Source organism: Neopsephotus bourkii, unplaced genomic scaffold (genome assembly GCF_033783945.1).
Source record: "Neopsephotus bourkii isolate Nb327-2 ecotype Australia unplaced genomic scaffold, CSIRO-AGI_Nbou_v1 NB_1080, whole genome shotgun sequence".
NCBI classification, from domain to species: domain Eukaryota; kingdom Metazoa; phylum Chordata; class Aves; order Psittaciformes; family Psittacidae; genus Neopsephotus; species Neopsephotus bourkii.
Window position 1 is genome coordinate 475,876 of NW_026901568.1, and position 17,729 is coordinate 493,604.

At 40.1% G+C, this 17,729-nt stretch overlaps 1 protein-coding gene across 5 annotated transcripts; it reads right to left on the reverse strand.

The window, feature by feature from the left end:
* Positions 1-536: 536 nt before the first annotated feature.
* Positions 537-17,428, reverse strand: UBA3 (ubiquitin like modifier activating enzyme 3). Of its 5 annotated transcripts, none has more exons than XM_061362065.1 (18): positions 17,330-17,428; positions 17,152-17,193; positions 14,403-14,523; positions 12,277-12,357; positions 9,215-9,297; positions 8,509-8,589; positions 7,827-7,870; positions 6,633-6,697; positions 5,682-5,837; positions 5,462-5,564; positions 4,877-4,990; positions 3,397-3,450; positions 2,961-2,997; positions 2,800-2,881; positions 1,758-1,858; positions 1,574-1,637; positions 1,412-1,466; positions 537-956 (listed from the first exon to the last, which is right to left on the reverse strand). In XM_061362065.1, exons 1-18 carry the CDS (start codon positions 17,347-17,349, stop codon positions 868-870), a joined length of 1,392 nt encoding a protein of 463 aa, XP_061218049.1. In that variant the 5' UTR covers positions 17,350-17,428; the 3' UTR covers positions 537-867. The 5 variants fall into 5 exon arrangements, 4 of the variants coding, with proteins under 4 accessions (XP_061218049.1, XP_061218050.1, XP_061218051.1 ...); XM_061362066.1 differs by having other exon boundaries at positions 17,319-17,380; XM_061362067.1 differs by lacking the exon at positions 17,152-17,193 and having other exon boundaries at positions 17,330-17,405.
* Between the last annotated feature and the right edge of the window lie 301 nt (positions 17,429-17,729).

Consider the following 17,729-nt stretch of genomic DNA (forward strand, 5'->3'; position numbering starts at 1 on the left):
TGGAATATGGGAAGTTTAAACACAGTCTGTAGTTTAAAAGATGGAAATTTTAAACCCAGCTCGCATGCATCAAGTAAACTCAAGAACTTCAGGTATTTGGCACTGCTTACTGGAAGGTGAAGCAGCCAAACACCCTAGGTGTTTTAACCAATGTTAAATGTCCACAGATAAGCCACAAACTAAGGTGTTTTTATGATTTTTTTATTAATAAATACCTTAACAGCACCAATGATACTTGAACAATCCTGCAATGCTGTGCACAGCAGCTGCCTGGGGACTGCAAGGAGATGTATCCATGTATCCAGGTATGGTTTTGTCCTTTCATGTTTGCTTGTAAACGAAGTAATCTCTTCCATACTTGACACCTTTCATAGAACTGATCAAATCAATACCAAATAAGAGGAAAATGCTCATTTTAATCTACTAGCCTCTTCTGGTTTCAAGGTAATTCACAAAGTGTACCGGAGTGCTGCAATTTAAAACCACATTCTGTACTGCCTTTTAAAAAGTCACCTCTTCGCGTATACATATGCACACGTGTTGAAAATAAGGTTTGGCCACCTTAAAGCTTCCATGTATCTGAAAGTATGCCAACACTAAGATTTTGACAATGAAAACTGGAAAAAAACTGTATTCCTATACATCAGAATTCTGTACATTAATAAGCATTTATACAAATATAACCCACCAAATATTGGCTTCTGTGTACAATTCTGAAACATGGCGATTCATATGCATTCCCTAACCTCCAACAATGCTAGTACTAACAGGAACAATTCAGGCTGCTTTAGCACCCACAGGGCACGTTTATTTTACAAGGTGGGTGCAGATTTCTCACACTGTATATGCAGTTTACTTATGAATAAATTAAGTGGTAAAGTGAAGCTTGAACAACATAGTTTGTGGTGTAGTAACATCAGCAACTGCAAGTTCCTGGCCATCCACAAGCCCCAATTCTGAAACAGAAAAAAGAAGTTTAAGTACAGCAAACCCATGTGACTTGTCTTTCTTTTAAATTAAAAGAAAGTTATGAATGCCATTCCCATAAACCGTAAGTATGATGAACTGAGGCTGCAAACACTTCACTAGCTAAACCAATATTCACCTAATTCAACTAGAAAACCAATAGACCTTGACAAGAAATAATAAAACACTGCCGAAGCATGTTTCGTTTTACATCAGTTCAATTTTGTTGCAATGTTTTTCTCTGTATCTGCCCATGTTTCACATTTAAGCAATTCAAAGCTCAGCCATGAGCAAACTGAGAAAAGAGTATTGTACATACAAGGATAATGAAGCACGTTCTAGTGTATAGTGCAAAATAAAGTTAAACATGCCACAGTGAGGGATAAAACTGACTTTCTGTTTAGAGCAGTATCATGAAAATCTACACATGACAAGTGTAAGATACCTTTTAGTGTCTTGGAAAGATTTGGCCTTGTACGTTCTTCGATTGAAGCTACCGTCTGAAGAAAAACAGGTAAAGACAAGTCAAAACATTTCCCTTCAAATTCAGGAAAGTAAATTTAATTAAATAAAGATTATTAAAGATAATTACATATATTCAGGTTACCTGTAAGTAAAGTGTTTTATTTCCCCCATACATAGTTGCTGTGATTGCAGGAGATTTCATTTGCCTATATATAAAACATTTTAAAGAAAAACCAGACAATCAGGTAAAAATCCATTTAGAAAGTGCCTTCTTGAAACTGAACTACAAAAAATTATCAAATAAATCGTAATAGCTGCACACTTACAATGAAGCATTATTTGTCAAGTAATCCAAGATCTCCTGCAGTTTAGCTGATGGGGAAATCTCTATGTTTTGGGGAAGTTGGCTGCAAGCTGGACAGTTCTCCTGCACAGGAATGCATGTTACATTAGTGTTTCAAAAATGCTGCTAGTAAGGTCTCAAAACTATTTGTGTGTTTGTGGGGTTTTATCTCTAGAAATATTAATACTGCTGCAAGTATTAGTGACAAAACCCAGCTCCTCATGAGGTTTGTCACTGTTTGACTGGCTCCCAACAGCAACAAAGTATTTATGAATTACAAATTCCACCTGACATATAAAATTTAATACTACAAACTTACAAATCAATTGCTGTCACAACCTCTTTTGGGGAAGATTTGCTTATGAGTCTTCTTAAGATTGTATATCTTATTTTGTAAACCATATTTCCCATATGACAGGGGAAGTCTTCAGGATTCACTTTCAGTAAAGTCAGGTATTGTTTCTTCTGCAGGTAATACCGCAGGTAGCACAGCAGAAACAGTTGTCTGAAGAACATGTACTCCCACGTTGCACCAGCAGACACCAGAAATAGCTGTCTGAAGGAACTCCCTATACCAGAAGCTACTTTTCTAAGTATTAAGAAACTTTGGCTAAACATGCAAAAGTTAAATATTTATCTATTATATACACTATGTAATAGGTTTTGGTAAACTGATGGGTAGAAGAAAAGGTTTCATTACCAGGATACCAAATAAAACATCTGTTCATCTGCAGGCAAAGAGCCCTGCTACTCTGCATGGACAGACCACCACTGTCATCACTCTTAGACCCCAGAACCACAGAAAATTTAACAGAACAGAAACTCCTACAAACTAAAACCAATGTCTGGAGAAGTAGCAGACAAGAAACACTGTAGTTTCTGCTTTTAAAACTTCAGAAATACAATTATTCAGTGCTAGGGCTGAAGAGGTTCAATACTGGGTTTCAGAAATAGACACAAACTGTCTAAATTCAATAAAGATCAAAATCAAGAAAACAACCCTGCAAGACTTTAACAGCACTAACCTTCCTCTCAGCTTCAAATGTGTGTGTGTATAATCCATCCACATCATTAAACACCAAGTAGTTGTTAAGAGGAATGTATGCACTGTAAATACAAATATGTTTGTGTTAGTATGTGCCATTATGTTAAATATCATGTAAGTTATTAATATGAAATGAAATACCTTGTGGCTATTTTAAAAACTTCAGTGGCGCAAACAGCTGCAATAAGGGAAAAAAACAAGTTTCTTCATTCTAGCTCAGAACATACAGAGACATCAGTGCACAGAGATGTGCCAAAAGTGACAAGAAGTAAATCAAGTACAACAATTTGTAAAGAGAAAAATAAACATCTAAAGGTAGCTGGTAGTTCTATGCATTAATACCACAGATTCAGCATTGAGCTGATATACTGTGGGGGTTTTCCCCATTCTTAAATGCTTTTGATCACTCCCAGAGTCATACACAAGTTTAAAATGTATAGTCACATACTCTGTCGAATACAGAAATGAGACCATAAGAATAAATCAAACTCATTTAAAAAGTTCTCAATTCCAAACTGTTGCCTTACAAAACTCAGAAGTGTGGAAAGCAGAAGTGAAATGAGTTCTTGTAGCATACCTGCAATTACTGCATTTGTAGAAGCTACTGCTGGAATAATTCGTTTAACCACCCCTGTAAAAACAGAACATACAGCTTTGTCTTTTCCAAGGAGAGGCAACTGAGATACGGCTTTTTAGCCAGAATAATTATAGAAGGGGGTACTCAAAAGTACTTTAAGCATTCCAGGAGCTTCTCTAATAATAAGGTATGATGGCGTGTTGCTCAAGTATTTGGGCGTTTCTTTATTTTAGGAATGGATCAAACACATTGAGAAAAATAAGGTATTGCATAAAGATAACTAATAAACTAATTCTAAAACCAAGTATTCTGTATTTACCACTGAAAATTAATTTCAAACCCAGTCCTAGTCTTGCTTAACTGGAAAAATGCAGGAAGGAAAGATATTTGAGTTTGGAATTCCTTCTGCAAGAACAGGCTTGCCAAACTGTACTGGCATCTGTAGCCAACTCTTCTTCCATCCAGCTAAACAGCCATACACCAATATGAAGCAAGATTTATGCATACAAGTTTGTACACCAGTAACAAGGAGGTTCACTCTTTCTCATGCCTGCCAAAACACAGCAAATTCCTAAGTAATCTGAAGTTCCTCTGGCTTCTCATTATTCACTTGTCCCCTCCATACCTGAGAAAACATGCATAAAGCTTTTATCTTTGCCATCTTTCTTCTATGTACTTTATAATTAAGCCACCTTCAAACACTGAAAACCATGCTGCCATGTGCATGCACATTATATTTAATAATTGGAGTTCACATTTATCTGTACCAAAAAATACTACTAGAGAAGCCAGTATAAACTGCTGCAAAGACAATGACTATCTGCAATACACTAGGGGGAATCTGAGGAAGATACACAACAATCAGTTTGCCCTTTCTTGATAGAAAGGCACACACTGAGGTTCAAGTGTGGCATTTCAAGCTCAGCATTTCAAACGTATTCTCAGTACTACAAGCCAACAAACAAAAGTTATTACAAATTCCAGAAATACTGTATGAGACTCTCCACTTTTCTATTTGGTTAGTGTTTAAAATGCTCAATGAGTGGCAGCATCCTGCATCTGCACCTGAACAGAGGCACGCACAGCAGTGAAGAATAGATGCTATACTCATAACCAGCCTAAACTGGCATAAAATGTTCTTGCTTAAAAGAAGCAATCTCATTCTCCTACTCTTTGACCCAGCAAAAGTGGTCACAGTGTAATGTAAACCATGGAGCTGCTCCAGGCTAAAAATAAAATGACAAAAATAATGTTCAGTTTTGTCCCAATTAAGTTCCTCTGATTCATCACAAACATCTGATTCATCATAAAAATATTTGTGCTGGTACAGAAAACAAGCTGTTTCTGTTTTAAGATGTTAAGGGAGAAAAGAACTATTTCTTTCTCAGCAGAGCTGCCAACTTAGTCATAACAAACACAAGGAATACTAATCCAGACTAATTGCAAATGCCATAAACTTAGTGAAATGCCATACCCTTACCTTGGGTGAGTCTGTATGTGACACCTTTAATTTTAAATTGTGATGCTCTTTCTAATGACTTCTGGTAAATCCACTGGATATGTTCAGGGTCATCTCCATCCAACGCAACACCTTCTACAGCAGGGTTAAGAATTTATAAGTAAGTTAGTCACAAGATTCTTCAGAAATGTTCTTTTTGTCTAAAAAATACCTTTCATTAAGATTAAAATGAATACCCCATTAAGCCATTCAAACTTGATACTTTAAACAAATACTGTTTCTACAAACATTGTAAATTCTAACATTCTATACACAAACTATCTTAACTTTGCAGATTTATAGAGCTGTTAGAAGTTACATTTTGAATCAGGAAAGTCACTGTGCAGTATGACAGAGATAAACACATCATCAAATTTGGAACTTGAAAGCAAGTCCGAGCAGAGAAAATCCATCACCAGCTCAGAGGAGCCTCAGACTGACTACAACGAGCTACCTAAGGTTAAAAGGTAGGATTGTTCTATTAAAAGTAGCTGTGTATACCTAACTCAAAACAAATCAGTTAAAAAGAGAACTGTCAGTTTAGCACCAGTGCAATATACTCATTACCTCCAAAAGGTTGCTCCTTGGGCCACAGCAATATCCTGACATACTCAATACAGTGCTCTGGTAGCCTGGGCATAGATGCAATTGTACACATGGGAAAATTGACCTGGTGTGGGCAGGGGAGGAAAACCAGAAGAAAGTGTGTAATACATTATGTATAGTGCTAGGAAAAAAAATAAGCTAATCAGAGGAATATAAAGGAAGTATCACTAGTTGCAATTACCTGTGGTGGGTAAAGCTCAAGCGTGCATTCAACACAAGCTGTCATACCAGGAATAATCACACGAACATTTCCTTTAAAACCTTCTGTCCCTCCATCGATTAAAGGTATGATGGAACTTGGATCCAGTACACCATCTTCATAGTGTAAAAATGACATCTAACGAATAAATGGGGGGAGGAAGAGGGATTGTTGGATTTTGGTTTTCCAAACAAGTTGCAGGGAGGAAAACAAAAAACCCCTAAAAATGTTATTCTTAATAGTATACCAAGGCTGAATGCTTAATATACAGTTTATTTTAAGAGCACCTAGTGTATAAGACACTACTTATCAGTGCACAGGACTTATCAACCACCTTCACCCTCCTCCTCCCTTACCCCCCAGTGAATGCTGTTTTCCCCTTATACTATACCAAAACAAATGACTAATTGGTTTGCAGGATTTGGGGGGTTAATTCTTGGTTTGTTGTTTTGTTAGGGTTTTTTTGTTGTTTTGTTTTGTAGATACTGGTAAATACTCAAGCCTTCTACTACTGTGTAGCACCAGGGCTCCAAGAGATGACATTTACAAGTTGCAGCATGGTAAGTACTGTTTGGCTAATGAGAAAAACCCAACCGTTCACAATGAGAGCATCCAGAGAAGCTGTGGAACTTCCCTTCTTATGCTTTTCAAAAGCTGACTGCACAAGGCCACACAAATGTGATCTAAATTTGAAACTACCCCTGCAGGGCACTGCACAAATGTTATCTAACACTCCTCAAGAAAAAGGCAGCTAAGAAAACATGCATTTTATCCTGTTCACAAAGACAAAAGAAAACAGATGCAGAAAGCTGAAGTTTCAACAGCCCTCACTTCATTTTAATAACACATTCTACACAAATCTGTTCAATTCTAGTTAGCTATACTCAAGCAATAACTAGGCTTTAAAAAAGATTGAATTAAAAAAGACTTTACCAGCATGCCATTTATCCATCTTCTGGCAATTATAGAGTCCAGCCCACAAACAATAATATGAAATTCTAGAGGGAAAAAGAGTTTAAAGTCCACACTAAATCATACTTCTTAAGACAAGCAAAATATTCTGTTGATAACAGTCCAGAGGAACTGACTGCAGTTTAACTATCTCCCTTAGATCCCCTATATTACAGATGCGTTTGTCTATTTCATAGAATCATAGAAGAGTTAGGATTGGAAAGGACCTTAAGATCATCTAGTTCCAACCCCCCTGCCATGGGCAGGGACATCTCACACTAGACTATGTCACCCAAGGCTTCGTCCAACCTGGCCTTCAGCACCACCAGGGATGGAGCATTCACAACTTCACCACCCTTACAGTAAAGAACTTCTTCCTCATATCCAATCTGAACTTCCCCTGTTTAAGTTTTAATCTGTTACCCCTTGTCCTATCACTACAGTCCCTAATGAAGAGTCCATCCCCACCATCCCTATAGGCCCCCTTCAGATACTGGAAGGCTGCTATGAGGTCTCCACGCAGCCTTCTCTTCTCCAGGCTGAACAGCCCCAACTTTCTCAGACGATCTTCATGCAGGAGGTGCTCCAGTCCCCTGATCATCCTCGTGGCCTCCTCTGCACTTGTTCCAACAGTTCCATGTCCTTTTTATGCTGAGGACACCAGAACTGCACACAATACTCCAAGTGAGGTCTCACAAGAGCAGAGTAGAGGGGCAGGATCACCTCCTTCGACCTGCTGGTCACACTCCTTTTGATGCAGCCCAGGATACGGTTGGCTTTCTGGGCTGTGAGCACACACTGCCAGCTCATGTTCATTTTCTCATCAACCAACACCCCGAAGTCTTTCTCCACAGGGCTGCTTTGAATCTTTTCTCCACCCAACCTGTAGCTGTGCCTGGGATTGCTCTGACCCATATGCAGAACCTTGCACTTGGCATGGTTAAACTTCATAAGGCTGGCATCAGCCCACCTCACAAGCGTGTCAAGGTCCCTCTGGATGGCATTCCTTCCCTCCAGTGTATCAACCAAACCAATACTTCATAGTTCTACTTCCAGTACAGTATACTGTAGAAGACTAAAGTAGTTAGCTATCTAACCACCAGGAAAAGTAGGTGCAACTGCCAGGTTTCCCTGAAGGACCAGTGTGTGCTTGGCAGGGAAACAAATAGCACTTACGTCGATAGAAGCTTTCGTCCATGTCTTGAATCTTTTTAAAATATCTGAATGTAGGCCCAGTAAAGGAATATATTTATAAAGTAGATGAGTTTACTGTTTTCTATTTGCTACCCTAAAGCAAAAACATTGTCTATTTTGTTACTATTTGTTATAAAAAGTAGTATATAAAATTAAGATTGAAAATTCCCGCAGCTGAATCTGTGGCATCTGAAAAAAAACCACCCAAAAGTAAGGGACACAACATAATAGTTCACAGAGGAGAAAGCTCAGTAGGCAAACTAGGAAGCTCTAAACATGTGCTCTCACAAAGTCCTGTGTCAGTAAGTGCTGCTCCATGTTTATAAACTAATGTCTGCTACCAGTACATACTCAAAAGACTGATGAATAAACCTGATATTTTAATATTTTAGTGAAAAATTGAATACTGTTTTTGAATAAAAAGACTCAATAGAAGGAAAGATACAAAAGAGTTTCTTAAAGCTTAGTCTTCTTTCCCCAATGCATACTTCCTGTATGCCAGTGTCACTGAGAAAGAATTCCTAGTCACCAGCTGAATGAATCTGTTCTTTATTGTATGAAAAAGAGAGGATGGCAGCAAATTACTTTTGATAGTCTTACCGCCTACAGAGTTTTCTAGGTTTTTTGAAGCTTTCAGGGCTACTACTTCCCTGCAAAAGGATACGCTACGACAGCACAGTTGGGAATGCGGTTGTTTAGGAATTCTGCTGCAACTTCTGCTTTTGGTCGCCCAACATCCTTTGGACTGGAAGAAACCAAGCAATTTCAAACACATTTTTTAGTAGATTCAATCTTTCCAGACCCCACACATTGCAATACTGAATTAAATGACTAATTGTTACTGGAAAACAATTTATTGATATGGATAGTATCACATACAATAGAATAGTTTGAGTTGGAAGGGACCTTCAAGAGACATCTAGTTCAACCCCCTGCAATAAGCAGGGACATCTTCAATTAAATCAAGTTTTCCTAATCAAGGCATCCTTGTAAAGCACCAGATATAAGAACCCGTTATTTAAATATGTCCATGTACCTAAAGTACCAAAACCATACAATTTTTCACTTAGCTTGGAAGAAAAGGGCACCAGAAAGATTGATATGTCAATCTGTGTGCATTATTCTTTGGTGTCGCTTTTTCATTAGTCATTAGCTGTATCTGAATGGTAAGGAACCTACGTTAATTTTCTTCACACCACAGATCCTGAACAAGGAGGAATCATACACAACATTTAGTTAATTATGAATATTATTGTGATATGAAAGTTCAGTAACATTTAATGATATCTTGTTCAACCAAAATAATGACCAGTCACATATTTTAAGTACATTTAAAAAACCAAAAGTTGAATAGTGAAAATATCACTTACCGAAACAGAAACTGTCGGTTCAGATTAGAAACATCTATAGTATCCATGTCAATAACATGGATGTGTCTGAAGCCAGACAGTGCCTGTGAAAAGAGAGTGTAAACTTCATTTAGCAGGAAACGAAATGCTTACAGTGCTCCAGAATTCATTCCGTGTGCCAGAGAAACAACCTTTGGAGGTACAAACCTATTTGCTTTTCATTCCCTGTGCAGACAGGTACATTGTTATTCTTCGTTAAAAGAATATCCTTTGTTGGGTTAGTAATGATGATGTTTACACAGATGGAATTAGCCACCTTTCAATGATCAAAGACAATGCTCTACTGAACAAAAAATATTGCTTTATGCTAGTCATAACACAGGGAAGAAAACAGTAGGCTGATCCATAAGGGGAATTTGTAGTATTCCCTCACAACTGGAGTAAATCAAAAGCCTCTATTATGGGGAAAAAAAGGTAAAGAATTTGAAGAAATACCAATGCTTGGCAGGAAGAGAAAACCAAAGTTTAATTCCTCTAAAATGTTAAGGTTTTGAACATTCACTATTTTCACAGTTGGCATAAATGAGCCTGGCATATCCACCTTCAAATCACAGTTCAAAATAAGCCAAAGCAAACACATAAAGTTCCCTCCCTATCAAAGGATGCACCGAACCTCTGGCAGAGGTTCTGCCTCATCTCCGTTTGCATGCAGTCCATCACCAGACTGGGCAAATAACTTTGAAGTAAAATTGTCTTAAAACTGGCTTGCAGGTCTGATCTGATAAAACAATAATGTCTGTCAGACGCAAAGAAACTATGTGAATTGTAGTTGAAGTGAAATAAATGATGTAAAACACTGGTTTTAGAGATAGGAAATGTGTTGTGATGTTCTGAAGTGACTTAAAAAACTTGAAGTCCTGTACCTTATGCGTTTTCCTTTAAGACCCAATCTTGTTATATAATAAAGACTTTCAGACTTTACATTTTCTGAATAAACAGAGCCACCCCATGCATAATAAGCATTGAAAACGCTGTACTGGGGAACGGATTAAACAACTGCAAAACAGGACTGAAGTCCTCCAGAATAGAAACTGATTCTTATAAGAAAAGCAGCAAGACTCTCTCTCTGTTACACTGGATACCCTTGATGCAGAGCAATCATTCTGTTTCCTTGATAAATGTTCAGCTTTTGTTCAATATTATCAAAGCAGACTTGGAGAGCCTGCTAAAAAGAAGAGTGAGTCTGGGGCATCAGAACATACAGTCTTTATAAAGCTTAGATTCATTGTCCCAGAGACATGAATACATGTGAACAGAATCTAGGTTTGCTTACTGTTCTGAAAATCATAAAAACAAATCATGACAACTTAAAACTGTACTGATGGGAATTATGCACACACAGCAGACTTATGAAGTTCCTTATTACATACAAGTCCTCCACCTCAACAAGCTGTCAACAGATGGAATTTGTTATGTCTCAATGAAGACATAAAACAGGAGCTCTGTGCAGAGGTTAAATTCACCAGGACTAAATTCCCAAAGAAAGAAAACCCTCTTGGAGCTGTCATAGTCTCTCCAAGTAAAATCTTGCCCAAGCATTGCAGCAGCAAACCAGCAACCAGAATAAGAGCACATGTTAAGTGCTGGAACTGTAAAACCCCTAAGTTAATGGATCTGGGATGCCTGGCTTTAAATGAGGCTATTGATTTATCAATGATCTCAAGCTTGGAGGAAGCCTGTGCAAATACTGAACTAGCAGTATATAAATTCTATAGTGAAGTGGACTAATGCACAACTGTTAGCATAAATTAAGGAATTTATTTTATGATAACTTATTATCAATCCACACATTTTCCATGGAATTTATAAGGACAGAAATTCTTCTTATTATATACAACCATAGAAATGTACAGTATTAGTCTAAACTATCAAACTCAAACAGTATGGTAACAGTGACACATTGATAAATACGAGTGCCTGTGAGGATAAAACCATCTATAAAATAATTAAATTCATACACATTTATTGGGTAAATATCTGACTGCACATGATCCCATAACTGCATTTTATATGCTTAAAAACTGCTTTTTGAAATACATAGTGAATCCATCATGAACTAACACCATAGTAAGAAAACTACAGAATACCTTCTGGTAATCCATACACCAAGTACTGTAATATTCCTTCTCTCTTCTTATACTAGTATCTATTCCTCCTTAGCCATTTCCAACAGGATATTGCATCTTGGTCTGGCTCAATAAAGCTGCCATTATATAGGCTGAATTCAGCCATACATATGTCCCTCTGAGGGATAAGGCTCTGTAGACAATCTCCAATTTACTGATCCTGAGGAACTGGAAAACCTGAGAGCCAGTGCTCAGGAAAGCCAAATGGATTCCAGAGTTGTGAAGGTCACCACAGACACAGTCAGTCTGGCTCCACCCATCTCACTATGAAAGAACATAAATAATTTGAACCTGACTTTGAATCCAAAGATGTAAAATAAACTGGAATTAAGTTCAACTATGACTGTTAATACTAAATGTTGTAGCAGCTACTTATGGCAGTTTAAAGCATCACTTTTCATCTGAAAAGAAACATTTTAGCTAGTATCAGGCTACCTGGAAGAAAACGTAACTGTTACTGCTGAAACCAGGATACCATTGTACCCCAAACACCATCTCCCTGTATCATTAGGAGCCAGTTTGTTCTTAGTTTACTTCATCTTCCTAGATCCAGTAATTAGGGGAAATTGCCAACACTGGACCATATCTAAGGCTGCAAGTGAACTTTGTCTACACTTCACAAAGAGCACCATATTGTCCTCCACGACAAGGTTTAAGAGCCAAGTAACATGAAACATATTAGACTACCACCGTCTAAGCTTTCTGTCAAGGTCTTCAAGTCCGTCTTCTGTCTTCAAGTTTATTGTCTGTGTCATCACATATTTTATGTATTTTGATTAGAACTTAAAGATTCAGTAGCTATATACTATCGAAAATGACAAATAAACAAAGTAAAAAATATGATTTACTCAAGGAAAAAAGACTGTAAGACACAAAGGGTAAAAACTGAGTAATTACCAGGTTTTTCAGGAGTTCGCATCCTAATCCTCCCGCTCCAATAACCAGCACTTTACACGTGTTCAACAAAAAATCAAGAGCCTGTGGAAAATATAAAACAAAATATTAATACAATAAATATGAAAAAGCATGATTTGTCCTTTACTTTATGACCCTTATAAATGAGTTACTGTACATTTTCAGTGCCTAATAAAAGTTTCACATAAAACAACTTCTATCAATGAAACAGTTTGTGCTTGCAGGGCTAAGCACATACCAGACTTTTAATGTGCTGTTAAGTTCACACAACTTCTATGCCCCAGCTTACAGAAAAGCAAGACCTTTGACGTATTGTTACTCTCTTCATATTAATTTTGGCCATGAAAAAAGCAAGTTCCACCTTTATTATTCCATTTACGGAGATGATATTCTCTTCCTCCAAATATTTTACTGATATAAAATATCCCTCTGCCTCTGGGAGCTCCCCAGCATAAAGACACTGGAGTTCAAAGCCCATGACGGGCAGAGGGAAGATATTGCACTGGGCCCTGACAACAAGGTGGTGATGGCAGGATGGGACTTCCAGTGCTGTGTGTGGCAGCAGGACCAGCTGGTGACGGGGCTGCGCTGGAATGAGAACCTGCACGGCATCCCTGACAACTCTTACCGCTACCAGGCCTGCCGGTCTGTGGCAGTGGAGGACAATGCTGGGCCACTGCCGCTCTACACTGTTCAGGTGCCCCACAAGTGAAAGTGCTGCCCCCCACCCTGCTACCTGACCAAGTGGGATGGGAAGAGCTTCCTGACACTGCTCACCTGGCCCTATGGCACTGAGGTCATCTGCCTCTGCATAAGTGACTCAGGTACCTTCCTGGGACTAGGCACGGTGACAGGCTCTGTTGCCATCCACATCACCTTCTCATTGCAGAGGCTGTACTATGTGAAGGCCCATGGCATCGTAATGACAGACATGGCTTTTGTCCCTGAGAGCCAGCACCGATGGGTTCCCTGCTGCTGGCAGGGAACGAGGATGCCCTGCTCAGTGTGGCTATTAACAGCCCCTGCAAGCTGCACCTTCTGCCCAGCCAACACTCCCTCCCTGTCTGGCTGCTGCTGCTGCTGTGTGCTGGGCTCATTGTAGCTGCCATTCTGCTGCTGCAACTCACCTTCCTGGGCTTCCTGCAGACCCCCAGCCCGGGATGGGCAGACTCTGCCGGACCAGGCCCACCCCCTGCAGGCTGTGAAGAGGATGAGGGACTGGAGTGTGAACGGGGGGGGGGAGGGGGGGAAGGGGGTGGGGACCCCAGGATGGTGCTGGCAGCCATGTGGGGCAGACACCAGCAAAGAGGGGTCCCCCTGCCCCACTGCCGCTATGAAAACTGGAGGGGAAAAAATGTATTGGGGGGGGGGCAGGGGGTAGGGTGTTTCTTTTTGTTTGTCCATGGCAGGGGGGTTGGAACTTGATGATCTTAAGGGCCTTCCCAACCCTAACTATTCTATTCTATTCTATGATTCTATACAACACAAAATAAATATAAACATACAAACAACATTGCTGGCTCAAAGAATTGATTTTTTAACTATATAACTGCTTTCAGTGGATTGTTCTACTAGACCCCAGTGTCAAACTAGTCAATAACGGAACAGTACATTAAAAAGGTTAACAGCAAAATACATTCAACTGTAAGCTCTGAATCAAAATGTACTAAGAAAAGAAAGCAGAAAAAATATATTAAACAGTCTAGATTTTGGTTTTGCCTACTAAACATCTTTCCCGATTCTTCAAGTATTCATACTAACCTTAATTCCTCCTTTAAGTACAAGAAATTCCTTACCATATCTAATTACTTAAAAACAGAGAGAGAAATGCTGCTATTTCTCACGTGAAACTCAAAAGACAGAGCATAATTCATATGCTGTTACACATTTTTATATATGATGACAGCAAGCTTGTAGCTGACAGTGTACAATTTAGAAACACAAGCTTATGAAAAGAATACAAGTTCTTCTAGAACCATAATGTTCAACTGATTAAACACAACCTTTTCATGCACTTTTAGTATTCATACACTCCTGGTGATCAATTAATGAAACTTTACATCAGCCTGCAACACACACTAGATTTATTTAAAGTAAGTGTTTCTCACTTGAGTGCCTGGCTCGAAATCAGGATGTGTGAATGGTCCAGATCGCTCGAGAAACTTCCTTACATGGTTCCAGCGACCTTCCCAGTCTCCAGTGTCCCCACACCCACCATCAACAGCCATTCTGCACAGAACACAGTAAATTCAGCTGCAAAATCATAGAGAAAAAGCCACGCCTCCAAAATGTTTTACTTCTTTATATAGCTTAAAAACACCTAAATTATTGACCATTCATACAAATGCATCTGCATATTCTTTAAGCACATAAGTTATGCACATGAACATTTGCATGAGTGGGTTTTATTTGCAGAACTAGAAAGCAACAATACAAATATGCATAGAGGGGAAAACCACAGGCATTTCAATAAACCCCACTGATTCTGCTTTTACTAGTAAAAGTTGACCTGAAGTGAAAAAAGGGTCTAGCCGTTTTGCTTTAATTTCCCTCATATTTAAAGAGGACACAGAAAAAGAGGTTGTCCCTTTAGATTTTGAGGGTGTCAAGTCCTGTATCCTTTTTCTGACAGATTGTTGAAGTTCATAAATCATATTTAGAATTATCAGTGTGTAACCAGAATTGTGAGGCATTGAATAAATAACAGTAAAATGCTCCAACACTGGCCTCTGAGTCTTCACAGTTAAATGAGTGTTACCGAAAGTAAGAATCTACCCTTTTTTCTGCTTTTGCAGGTCACTTTTAGCAGTATATAAATTTAAACTCTTTAGAGACTTATTGGAATAGTTCAACATCAGCTCTCATAAGCAACTTTCTAACATAGGATCATCACCTACACAGAACAAGCCCTTTCTTAAAGCAGCACACTTCCCTTCTTAAATAGGAGCACCACTCAATGTGTACGTACAATTACGTTCTATGTTAATAAAAAACTAAGCTTGTTACAAAAGAACTTACGAAGTATGAAAGGTTGTGTCATCATTGATAAGGTGCATTATTTGCTTCCTACTCTGAAGTAACAGGAAGAACACTCGGATCAATAACTGTTGAGTAATGTTTAGAATTTATTATTACTTCCTGGTGACATATCTCAGAAGGAAAATGTAGTAAAAATATGTTAACAATGAGTGCCTTTATCCTTACAGAATTCAGAAGATGGACAACACAGTATGTCCAGAGTAACTTTAATTTACAGGCAATTAGTTTTGCAAGAATTTCAGTAACAGGGAAAACTTCACTAAACTGCAGGAATAAATACCTCATAATTCGCTTGTGTTTTGGCTGCAGACTGAACTCATTCCTCATTAACTGCTGGCTTCAGGTAAGTTACTGAATTAACAGTTGAAGATCTAAAACATTTATTTCAGCTCATAAAGGTCTTTTGACCTCCGACTTGCACTCTGAATCTTCCCCAGTTTCCACAGTAATTTGAAAATACATGTATTTCACATCATGGGAGATAGTGTGAATAAATACAGCACTCCCTCTGCTGAACCCTGGGCTCATCTGCTGGATACATTAAGCACTGTCTTATACAAATAAAATGGGCCAATACACATCACAATTACTTCTATGGATTATATCATAATTCTTAACTTTTCTGGAAACAAGTGCAGAAGTGCTACTTAGTGACATTAATTTTTTTTATATAGTCCCTATAAACAGCTATTAAGTAGTAGTACTCCCTTTAGATGTGCTTTTCCTTTATAAGTGATAAAATGGTAAGCTCTAGCTTCATTTTTGTGATTATACTACAGTTTGGTTTTTTACAAGGTTGGACATCGTGGAGATCCAAAAAACATCAATAACTCCACCTGAGATTTTATGTTTAACTTCAGAGACAGGTTTCTAAAGTGTTTACGTTGATGCTGTTACAGCGCTACCAGGTATCTGTTATGAGAGCTTAAAAAATTCTTGTTTATTTCATCGAATTACTTTAATTTGACAATTTAATATATCAGAGCAGCACAGTGCTTATGTTGCTTTAGGCCCAGACTTTCCCTTCTCATCTTCAAAGCTCCATGTGTATGAGGGACTTGGCATGCACCCCTCCCCATCCAACATGCACAGGGATGTTTGTGACCCTCACTCCAACACACACATGCACTGCCTGTGAGTCCACCACTCAGACAGGCAGGTCTGCTTTGTGATCTCTGGGAAGAGGGACACAAGCAGATGGAAGGGAACAGTTAAGGGATGAAAGCAGATGAGGTTAAAGATTACTGAGCATTAGATTTCAAGGCTGTTAAGACAGATGCATAGTATTTAGGGTTTTAATAAGCAGAGGCAACTATTCTGTAGCCTAAACTTTTAATTTTCAGCCAAAATTTAGTCACCTGCTTCTAGCTTAGAGGCCCTCCCCAGGACCCTGACAGGCAATGCAGCTCTTCCCACTCCTGTCACAAAGCTCTCCAGCACACCAGCCTTTACTCATGCCAAGCTCCAAGCCCGCGATTCCCATCCCCACTCCGGGTGAGCCCCTTGGTCCTCTCCCCAGGTAGATTCCTCTTCCCCAGTCCTTGCTATTCAAGCGCCCTTTCGCGTCCCCCTTCCTCATTCTGGCCCCTCTAACACCTCTCCTCCAGCTCCCTTCACCGCAAGGCTCCGGGCCGCTCACGCACAGTCGCCGCAGCCAACGCCTCTCCATCGGGCTCCACAACTAACCCGCAGCCTCCTCCCAGCCCATACCTCTCCTGCGGGGCTGCGGCTCACCCTGACCTACCAGCCACCCCTCAGCAAGCGCTGCCTGCCCCTGCCCCGGGCCGGGAGCCCGCTCGCCCACAGCCCCGCACTAACCCATCCGCCAGCAGCTCCTCTAGCCTCCTTCTTTTCTTCTCCCTAAAAGAGAGAGAATAAAAGAAGGGTCAGTATCGCGCTACAGAGACCGGGGAGGAGAGAGAGGGGACCCCGGAGCCCACCCGTCCCCGGGAAGCGGGGAAAGGGCCGGCCAAGCACACACATACATGGCACTTACGGTTCTTCGCTATCCGCCATATTTCCCTCTGCTTCCCACGTTGCTCCGCGGCGCCCCAATGGGCGGTGCTTCCCCAGCGCGCCGCCGCAGTTGCAGGCCTAGAGAGTCGGGGAGGGGACAGAGCGCCCTGGTCGGGGTACCCCTGGGTCTGGAGGGTAGACCGGGCAGCCCAAGCCGCACCTGGCTCACGCCGCCACTTCCCTCCCTCTATCCGGCCCCAAGCGCCTGCCCCCGGGTCCCCAAGGCTCTCCCGACACCCATATCCCCGATGCTTGCCAGTAGCTCGGGACGGCGTCCTTTAAAGCCCACGGGAAGACCGGAGACCCGAACGTGGCCTCTGCCTGGCCAGGTGACTCCTGCACCAAAGCTGCGTTATCAAATAGCTTTCGCCTCGCAGCGC

Excerpts from the sequence above, each read along its gene's own strand:
- UBA3 (XM_061362065.1), bottom strand. The coding sequence starts at position 17,349 with ATGGCGGATAGCGAAGAACC. Across the intron at positions 2,882-2,960 it reads GTTTTTAAAATAGCCACAAG|TGCATACATTCCTCTTAACA; the intron begins GTATTTCATTTC and ends TTGTATTTACAG. Across the intron at positions 1,859-2,799 it reads CATTTGAAGCTGAGAGGAAG|GAGAACTGTCCAGCTTGCAG; the intron begins GTTAGTGCTGTT and ends ATTCCTGTGCAG.